This window comes from Leishmania major, chromosome 24 (genome assembly GCF_000002725.2).
Source record: "Leishmania major strain Friedlin complete genome, chromosome 24".
In the NCBI taxonomy this organism is placed as follows: Eukaryota; Euglenozoa; class Kinetoplastea; order Trypanosomatida; family Trypanosomatidae; genus Leishmania; species Leishmania major.
In genome coordinates, this window is record NC_007265.2 from 498,909 (window position 1) to 509,210 (window position 10,302).

Consider the following 10,302-nt stretch of genomic DNA (forward strand, 5'->3'; position numbering starts at 1 on the left):
TCCCTGGCACCGTGTACATTGTCTCCCTCCTCCCACTCTCGCCTGCTGCTGTTCGCCAACTCCGTCACATCATCATCGTCATTTCCACCCTTTGTCTGTTGCGCGTGCCCGCGCACGCTTAATGATTCCATGCCCACGGACGCGGTTCACCAGAGACACACACGCACCCCTCCATCCCCCGCTCTCCTTTCGCTCTCCCTCTGCTATTCTTTCTCCCCCCTCTCTATCCTCTCCTTTCTTTCGGTTTGCCCTCGTCGTCCCGCAGCGTGTGTGTGTGTGTGGAGCCCCTACATCACTTTCCCATCCACAGACGCAAGAGCGATACACCCCAAGGCACCGCGCCCTCTCTTCCCCTCTCCTCCGTAGCAGATCTGCTTCTTTGCTTTTTTTTTCGTTTTCGCTTCCTCTAGGGTGAGGTCAGACTCTCGCCGCGTCATCGAGGTACGTCTTGCCGATCGCTCACTTTCATCCCCTCGCGTTTGAGCCCCCCTCCCCCCAACGCACACACACACACACACGTGCACGGCGTGCCGCCATTCTTGCCTGTCTGCATCATCTCTGCTCATAGTCCTTTTCTGCTTTTTCTTTTTCGTTCCCCTCTCCCCCTCCTCTCTCTGCTGCGCACGTGGGCCCACCCGTGGACTCACACAAGCGCGCGCTCTCTCTCCTGTTGCCGCTCCCTTATACGTCTCTAAATTTGGTGCTGCCGTTGTTTTGTTGTTTTTTTCTTTCTTCTGTTCTGTGTATCCTCTCCTCTCTTCTTGTACTCGCCATCGCTTCCTTTGTGCTTCATCTTCCCCTCGTCTTCTCGCTCACTCACTCGCATACCCTCCACCACCACCATCATCATCATCGGTCTCTCCTTCTCCCCTTTGTTGATTGTTTCATCTCGTTTTCTTGTGCCTTCGTTTCGCGTTGCTTGACCCTCTCTCTTGTATCCGGCCGTCCCTCGCCTCCCTTTGCGCTCTTTCTCTCTTCCACGCTTTATATACACACACACACACACACACACACACACACACACACACACAAGCGCACTCCCGTGACACGGAAGGCACCATTCCGGTGCACCAACGGTCTCCACGCCTCTTTCAGCTTCCGTTGACAGTGCCGTGTGCTGCCTCCCCCTCTCTCTTCTACCTCAGCTCCGTGGCGGACACACCACCGTTGCTCCTTCGGCTCCTGTCGCCTTGCTCTTCTCCTCCACTTCGTGTTGCCCGCTCTCCCAACACTTCCGAGCCATGCCACGGCGTCACAGCCTTACAGCTACCGCGGCAGTTGCAGCTGCTGTGCTGTGGCCCCTCGCAGTGGTGTGCTGGCTTGGCTGGGTCCCTGCCACCGCGGCGGCGTGGCCCGGGACGTTCCAACCAGCGCAGCAAGACCTGAGGGCGGAGACGATGCCGTACGACACAGAGGTGCAGGACCTCTTGGCACCTGCCCTCGCTATGGGGCTGGGCCCCATGGGTGGTAGCGTCTATGTGAGCCCGAGCTCATCGAGCACCAACGCCTCTGCGTTGTTTGTCTGTGCGCGAGCAGACGTGAAGTCCATGCTTGCGCCTGTCACGGTGACGACAGTCGATGCGCTCTTCCACTCGATGACCGGCGTCTCGGGGCAACTGGACGTGAATCATGGCTGCTACATGGCGAACACTCAGGACAGCGTACCTCAGTGTGTGGCGGCACTGACGTCCACTGCGGCAGACTGCGGCGGTATGGCAGAGGATGCCGTGGGGCCGCACTTGCGCGATGCTGCATCGACAGCTGACCGCCGCTCTACCTCCTCGTCCGCTTTGCCCGGTGTTGTGCCGTCCAGTGCCGCGATGCTCGCCGCCTACGTTCGGGATTGGGGACAGCAGCGACTCAAGTTGGAGCGCTCCCTGCGGCGCACCCGCGAGGCGACGGCCGCTTTTGCCCGCGTGCACGCACTTGTACACAGCGCTGCAACAGTGCCATCTAGCAAGGAGGAGGCACGGCTGCTGCGCGCTCGAGCAACGGTGCGGGTGGCGGAAATAGCCTCCGCCGCGTATGACCGAGTAATGGATAAGTACGACATCTTCAACACGTGGATAGGGCCATCCCTCGGGATCGTGCTGGGAGGCAGCAGCGACGGCAGCAGCAGTGGCGACGGAAGGGGGCCACATGCTGCCGTTGGCCCCGACGTTGCGGAGTGCCCTGTCGAAACATACTTGCGTCTGCTGCTGTGGGGCAATGAGTCCTTGTCGGCGGTGCTGCCGGAACTCATGGGCACAACACTGAAGATGGCAGATTTGGTGCGCGCTAAGGTCTTGCAACCGGCCGTGCGGGGCCTGGAGTGTGTGCAGGTGCTGACAGCGTTGGCCGTGATGGTGCTGGAGGATGAACCCGTGCGCACGGTTGCGGCAATGCTGGCGACGGGCACCTTGAAAAACACGTCTGTATGGTCCCTTGATGAGTTTGCAATGCTGGCGCCCGGTTACAACAGCGACCTACGGAAGCACCAGCTCTGGAGCTTCGCCTACGCGTTCACCACCGTCGCGGACCCGGCAGTGACGCACGAGCTTGTAGGCGGCACCGACGTTGCCGCGTGCATGCGCCGCGCAGGACTCGTTGTGCCGGGCAGTATCACCGGTACGGTGCCTCCGTCCATTTACTGGTGTCTCTACAACACGTCAATGAGCGAGATGACGCCAAGCGCTGTACGTCAGCGCTCTCTTGCCACCCGTGAAAGCAGCGCTGCCGCTCCGAATGGGCAGTGTCTGTGGGGACTAAGCGTGTGGGATGGACTGTGTGGCGGCGCGGCGTTCGACCCCGCTCGATGCAGAGACTGCCCTCCCGGCTCCGTCGGGGACGGCGAGGGCCACTGCGTGTGCGGTGATGCCAGCACGATGTATGCGACGCTGACGGACGGTTGTGTGGCAAAGGGGCCCGCCCACGACACCCCGGGTGTTCGCGTGATACACACAGGCAGCAGCAACATCGTTCCTCTGTCTGGCGACAACGCAGCTGTCGCGCTCCTCTCCGCGCAACTGCCCCAAACGGCAGCCCTGTTTGACCCCAGCGCGTATCTGCGCGTGGACGTCGTGTGTACCGACAGCGGCCGTGGCGGTGGCGGGACGCGGCTTGTGGCAACGCCGTCAGGGGATCGGAAGGCTTCGTGCGCCTCTGTCGTGGAGTATGAGCGGCGGCAGGAGCGCACCGGCGTGGCGCACACCTTTGGCAGCGGCACTCAGCGCTTCGTTACGTACGCTGAGAGCTTGACCATCTCGGCGACGGGCACCGCCGCCTTCTACGGCGAAACGTGCAGTGTGACCGTCACCGTGGACAGCACTCTGTATCGCGCCTCGCGGTCCGTGACGGCCGGTACGTGGACCTTTGTGCCGGGTGCGACGCCGCTGTATCTGACGGCGTACAGCCATGCAAGCGGCTCAACATCGTCAGAGGCTGCCAGTGCAGATCTGCTCCCGCTGTGTGTGGACATTCTTGCAGCGTTCTCTGGGCCTGCTGCGTCCAGCACAGTGCACGTGGGTGTGTGCCGCGCGTCTGGTGAGCAGCTGGGGGTGTTTGTGGCTCCTGGGAGCTACAGCCTCTTCGGATTATCCACGCAGGAGGTCGCCGGTGCCCGCGTGCGTCGCAGCGCTGGTGCCGCTCAGGACGCCGCCTTCACCTCGACGGTGCAGTCCTTGGCAGCGCGGACCGGTATGGAAGTGAGTCTGGAGGGCAGCGGAGGCGCCGCTGCGGCCGTGTTGTGGTCTGCCACGCTGCAGTCTCGCGTGACACCGCTGGCCGTGAACGCCTGGCGCTCCGGCTGGTACGCGAACATCAGCGTCGGCAAGCTGCGACATGTCCGCTCGCTGCGGGTGAGACTCGTGGACACGTGGGAAACCTTCGCGTTTTTTCCCGTGGAGGGGGTGGTGCCGCTCCACTACGAAGACGGCGAGGGCAGTGACAGCAGTGACAGTTCAGGCGGCGGCGGTGGCGGCTCCGCCTCCATCGCTGACGAGCAGTACGGCTTCGGGTACCTGGCCGCCATCGTCATTGCCTCGGTGGCCCTCGCTGCACTGCTGGTGCTGCTCGGCTCATTGGTCTACTTGCTGCTAATGACAGATGCGTGGCCGAAGCAGCTCTTGGTATGAAGCACCGACGCTGCCCCCGTGACGTGTTAGGTTTTTCGCACCTCGCGTTTCGCCCGCATCACTTCCCCCTCTCCCTTTATTCTTCCTCTTCCTCTCTGGCGGTCTGTGCGTCAAGTGCCGCCTGGACTCTCTACGCAAGTGCACGTGCGCACGTGTGCATGCTTGTGTGTGCGTGCGCGCCCACACGCGGAGGCGTTCCTCTTAAATAACTCTTGTTTCTTTCCGGTTCTCAGCGATGCACGCGGCATGCGCAGAAAAAACATGCTCCTCAACGCACTGCACACGCCATGACGCCAAGGCCAAGCCTAGCTCCCATGTAGCGCGCCTCGTCCTTTGCCATCAGTGCTGCGCCTGCTTCGCCCCACCACGCGACGAAATGCCTAAAGGCGGAATGAGGCGTGGATGACGTGGGAGTGGGGGACTCGCACCGAGAGCGAGCTGGCGAGTGAGATGAGGCGAGAAAGAGAAAGAGCAGCTGCTGCCCGCGACGGCGCATGCGAGGTTGCACATACGTGTATGCACATATGCATGTATGTGTATGACTCCCCCCCCTCTCTCTCTTTCGGTGTGTGCACGGTCGTATGCGTAAACACGACGAACGTGGATGTCGCCCCCTCCCCCCTCCCCAACGTGTTTACCCCTCTGTGTCTTGCAGGCACACACACACATATATATATATATATACACACACGCAGGCATGCACAGGGTGACGTGCACACACCCACTGGCCCGCACACAGACAGACACAGACCGGTGGCGCATGTCGTAGCACGAGTACCGCAGACCAAGCACCCCCCCAAAAACAACAACAACAACACAAAACGTGCTGCGTAGACGAACCGCATTCACTTCCCGTCGCGCCCCCAAACGCGGTAAGCAGCGAGGGCGAGCAGATCGATCAACTCGCCCACCCGCTAGCCCACAGACACATGCGTATAGGTAGACAGACACACACCAACACCGGTGAAACCCATACGCGAGCGCGAAGGGGCTCAGACACACAAACACAGCAACAGAAAATAAATGGGTAGTATTCACAAACTCACCGACGACGTGATCAACCGCATTGCAGCCGGTGAGGTGGTGCAGCGACCCAGCGCGGCCCTAAAGGAGCTGCTGGAGAACGCGATCGATGCGGGGTGCAGCCGTGTGCAGGTCGTGGCGGCGGAGGGTGGGCTCGAGGTGCTGCAGGTGTGCGACGACGGGAGCGGCATTCACAAGGAAGACCTGCCGCTGCTGTGCGAGCGCTATGCGACGAGTAAGTTGCAGACTTTCGAGGACCTGCACCGGGTCACCTCCTTCGGCTTTCGCGGCGAGGCTCTTGCGTCTATATCGTACGTGTCACGAATGACAGTGACCACACGTCGCCGCCAAACGTGCGACGAGAGCGGCAATGGCGCGTCCGGTGCAGGCTCGTGCTCATTTTCCACTGCTGGAGCAGCGGTCGCGTGGCGCTGCCAGTATCTAAATGGGACCCTCCTCGAGGACCCCCAGCCGTGCGCCGGCAACCCCGGCACCACAGTCCGCGTGGAGAAACTGTTCTACAATGCCCTCGTGCGGCGACGCTCGCTTCGTGCCTCAGAGGAGTGGGGGCGCATCGTGGATGTTGTGTCGCGCTACGCTCTCGCCTTCCCCGCGATCGGATTCACCTGTTGCCGCGACAGGGCCTACGGCTGTGCCTCTGGCGGCGGCGGGTCTTCGACGGGTTCTCTGAGCCGGCTGGGAGGCGGCGGTAACGGCAGCAACTCAGCCGGTGCCCCCGCCAACCCGGGTGGTTCCGCTGCTGGCGGCCTCTGCTTCCCACCTCGGTCCAACACACGGCAGAACATACGACTCTCGCACGGTACCCAGCTCGCCTCACACCTGCGCCTCGTGTACGCCTACAACGTGGAGACGGCGACGGCGCTGTCATGCGGTGCAGAACCCGATACAGACTCCGAACCCCTCGCGTCGGAGGTGGAGGCGGAGGACGGCGCGCTCAGCGCAGGTGACGAGCCGGGGCAGCTGCCGACGTCATCATCTGCATCCTCGTCCACCCAAGCGTTGCCGTCGACGTTGTCTACGGCGTCCAGACAAAGTGCTGCCCGGGAGGCGCGTGTGTTTGCGCAGATGGAGCAGCGGGCGCGGCGCGTGCGTGCGACTTGCGGCTCAGCCGGCGAGGGCCTCTTCACTCTCGTTGGCTACACAAGTGACCCCACGCTGGCTCAGCGGAAGCCGTACTTGTGCGTCTTTATTAACCAGCGTCTTGTCGAGAGCGCCGCGATACGCAAGGCGATTGACGCCGTCTACAGCGGTGTCCTCACCGGTGGCCACCGCCCCTTCACCGTGCTTCTTCTCTCCGTCCCTACGGACCGGGTGGACGTAAACGTGCACCCGACCAAGAAGGAGGTGTGTCTCTTGGATGAGGAGCTGATCGTGTCGCGGGTGGCGGAGGTGTGCCGCGGGGCTGTGCTCGAAGCAGCAGCGGCTCGGCAGATGGACATGCTGAAGATGCGCCACACCGCTGCCCTGGTACTGAGGCAGCAGTTGCCGAGCGCCGACGGTGTCGGTGCTGCAGACAACAGCGCGACAGCGGAGCTGAGTGGGAGCAGTATCCAGCACATACTGGAGAAGCTGCGGGAGCAGCATCAGCGTGGTGCCCCGCTCGCCTCGCCTCTCACATCGTCATCCCTCACATCCACGGCAGCCGTGGCGCCGGCGGGAGCAGGGGTTGGCGGCGTAGGACCGAACGTCGTGGTGGCGCCGTGCACGATGGTCCGCGTCGAGCCACAGAAGGGGGCACTAGACAAGTACTTCTCCCAGCGACTCGCCGCAGCTGCCGCGCCGGCGGCGGCCACCGCGTTGGCACCTACCTCCTCTCCGTCCTCCTTGTCATCGTCGCGCACCGCGCAAGAGATACTGTCACGGGACTCGGTGCCCGACCAGCTCCGCGCAGAGGCGGAGGAGCCGCTGAAGGATGGGGATAGGCGGCAGGAGTCAGCGATCCAGCGCGCAAAGAAAGGTGACGCTACCAACGGCCAGTCTCAGACAACTGCCGCTTACGAAGCACCGTCGTGGGAGGCGGTTATGGCCTCCCTGCACGGGCAACGCGCGCCTGCCACTAGCACCACCACTGCCGCTGCCGACGATGACAGCCATGGCTTCCCTTTCGCGTCTCCTTTGCGGAAAGAGATCTGCAGCGGCGAGAGCAACGACATGGCAACACACGCAGTCCAGACCTCCCGTGAGGCAGTAGACAACGGCGGCGAGGGCAACGCTGGCCTTGCTGTTCCACATGTGCTGCAGGTCACGATGGAGCGCACAGCCAGAAGGGGCGCCGGCGGGGCGGACTCTGCGAAGGCACGCGCCGCGCTGCTTGATGAGGAAAGTGCAGACGGCTGCGACAACGACGAAGACGAGGATGACGGCATGCGCGAATTCAAGCGTCATCGGCGCGAGGTGCATGAACGAGCGCAGTTGCTGCAACGGGTCACTGGTGGAGCTGCCGCTGCTGCAGCGATGGACGAGGCTGCAGTGGAGCACGACGCGAGCTCCGCGGCGATTCTCTGTCCGCGTGATCACGTGCGGCCGTCGTCAGCAGCAGAGGTGGAGAAAGCGCAGCTGGCCGTGGTGCACCTGGGCGCAGTGGTCCGAGCTTCGGACATGCTACGAAGTGAAGCTGCCGCCGCAGACGCTTCGCACTTTTCGTACACCGTCGTCTCCTGCGAAGACAGCAACATGGACGAAGAGAAGAGCCAGGCAGACGCCTCCACCAACGGTGCCCCAGCTGGTGTGATGGCGTCGCTGGTGGACGTCGCCGAGGTGCCTGCGCCAGCGCTGCTATCGAGTGTGTCCATGATTGTGGACCGCCTTCTCGCTGAAGCCAGCCCAACGGCGGACAACCTCGTCGATCAGCTCTCCTTTGTGGGCACTGTGGACTCGCGTGCCTTTCTGGCGCAGGCGGGGACCACGCTGTTATGGTGCGACACCATGGCGCTGACGCGACACGTCGTCTTCCAGCGTATCTTTCTTCGCTGGTGTCAGCCTGCGCTGCCGGCACCACCGGTCCTTGCATTCGCCACACCGGTTCGGCTGGCGGATCTACTTCTGCTCGCGTTGGCTTACGACGGGCCGCACCTGCAGCCACCCTCAGCAACGCTGTTGGCGGTTGTGGAGGAGTGTGCGAAGAAGCGGCAGCAGCAGCAGGCGGTCGTGGCTGGCGGTGGCGCGGCTCAGCTAGCCACGAGTTCTCTGACAACGGATGCGGTTCGGCAGACGGGCGGTGCGACTGCGCGCGCGTGGCGAGAGGTACTGTTTAATGCTGACATGGAGAGCAAAACCCTGAGTCCCAATGACCTGCACACCGAAAGCGGCGCTGGGGGCGTCTTTGCTGGCTCGGAGTCGGTGCTACCACAGCCCGAGGATGCCACGATGCGCTACGTGCGGCGGCTGGTGCGCCGTCTGTGTCGCTGGCGGGGGTTGCTGAAGGAGTACTTCTACATTGACATCACCGCCGACGGGTTGCTCGTTGGGCTGCCCTACGGACTCAACCGGCACTGGCCACCGAGGATGCGGGCTGTGCCTGTGATGGTGTGGCTTTTGGCGGAGGCGGTGCCGTACCCCGGCACTGCAGCTCCGTCTTCCTCTACAATGAGCGGTGCAGCTGATCAGACGGGCCCAACAAGTGCCGCGTGGCAGAGCAACGAAGGCCGAGGCGCAGAGGAGGTTGTCGCGTGCGTTGCTACGTCCACATCACCGGCAACCTCCCTGGCGCCAACGCAAACAGAGGCGACGCCCACCACGACGCCGCAGCCCACCGCCATGGAGGCAGAGGCGGACGGAGTTGCGCAGGAGGTAGCGTGTTTCACGGCGGTGGCGCGGCACATTGCAGAGACACTGTACGGGCTTCCACCACCTCCTCCCAGCACACCGCCGACCTCTGCCGAAGGCCCTGATACCGCTACGGCTGACGTGGCCGCAGGGGCGACCGACACGGCGTCTGCGGAGCTTTGGCGGGAAGAGCTTGTCCGGCACGGGCTCTTCGCGTGCTTGAAGAACCCCCAGCTCTGCCGTCTACCGGACCAGTGCTTGCGGGATGGCACGATCCAGTCGCTGGTCTCAGTGGAGTCTCTCTACAAGGTGTTTGAGCGCTGCTGAGCTTTGGGAGGCCGGCGAAAGTGTCGGTGGAGTGCTGTGGGGCGGCACACAGGGGAGCGATGACAATGAACGCGGGGACTTGGTGGCGGTGGCCATCGCTCTCTCTTTCTTGTGGCTTCCTGTCGCACCGACAGGTTGCTTTCGTGCGCTGTGTTGCCTCTCTGCAGTATACAGATACATATATGTGTGTGTGTATGTGCTAGTGGGTCGTGCCCTCACCCCTTTTCCCTCGACCTCCAACAAAGGCGCACGCCCTCACCTCCCTCCATCTCACATACACGCACTCACACACTTACGTGTTGTTCTATGTCGTTGTGTGCGCGTGCACGCCTCCTTAGCCTCTTGCCAGAACTCGGCTTTGAAGGGTTAGACCCACGTACACACCCCATGCATGTACGCATGTGCACACTCACGCATACGTGCATGCATGAGGCACCTACAGATATCCATCCTTCGTGACATCAGCGCTGCGCCGGTATATGCTCCGACTCGCTGCCCCCCTTCCCCTTTACGCGGTATTCATTGACATGCAGTAGAACAACACGGCCAGGCACAAAAAATGAAGCGTGCTTCCTGTGTGCGTGCCTGTCTTGCAACACATGCTTGATATGTGCTGACGCGTGTGAGTGCTTGGGCGTGGTGTGATGACGAGGATGAGTGGCGGGGTGTCTCTCCCCTTCCTGCGCCTCTCGGCCTCATCCGCTGCCGCCAACCACGGAAAAGACAGGCGTGGGCGTGCGTGCATGTCATGCAACGATCATCGACTTCCTGTTGGCTCTTCGCTCCACTCCGCCATCTTTCACCACTATCGCCGCCTCTCTCTCTTCTACTGCTGCCCTGCCCTCGCTGACTCTCTCCCTGTTCTTCCCCCCTCCCTCCCTCATGCGCCCCGCGCGTGTCTTTGCGCGTGACCCTGCCACCTGCCCCCACAGTTTCAGTGCAAGTGTGTTTGCTTTCCTCGCTTTCATTGTTCTTGGCAGTGCAGGTTGCCGCTCTTCCGCGTTCGCTGACCTCCCCGCCCTCACCCTCAGTCCGGTGGCGTGTGTGAGCGCGT

The 10,302-nt window shown here is 62.5% G+C and overlaps 2 protein-coding genes across 2 annotated transcripts; both read left to right on the plus strand.

Moving 5' to 3' along the window:
* Nucleotides 1-1,397: 1,397 nt before the first annotated feature.
* LMJF_24_1410 (hypothetical predicted transmembrane protein) lies at nucleotides 1,398-4,112 on the plus strand (the record flags this gene model as incomplete). Its single annotated transcript, XM_001683606.1, has 1 exon — nucleotides 1,398-4,112. The coding sequence occupies one exon, from the start codon at nucleotides 1,398-1,400 to the stop codon at nucleotides 4,110-4,112; it is 2,715 nt and encodes a 904-aa protein (XP_001683658.1).
* A 1,023-nt stretch (nucleotides 4,113-5,135) lies between these two features.
* On the plus strand, nucleotides 5,136-9,248 carry LMJF_24_1420 (putative mismatch repair protein; the record flags this gene model as incomplete). The annotated part of the gene is made up of 1 exon (XM_001683607.1): nucleotides 5,136-9,248. One exon carries the CDS (start codon nucleotides 5,136-5,138, stop codon nucleotides 9,246-9,248), a length of 4,113 nt encoding a protein of 1,370 aa, XP_001683659.1.
* Between the last annotated feature and the right edge of the window lie 1,054 nt (nucleotides 9,249-10,302).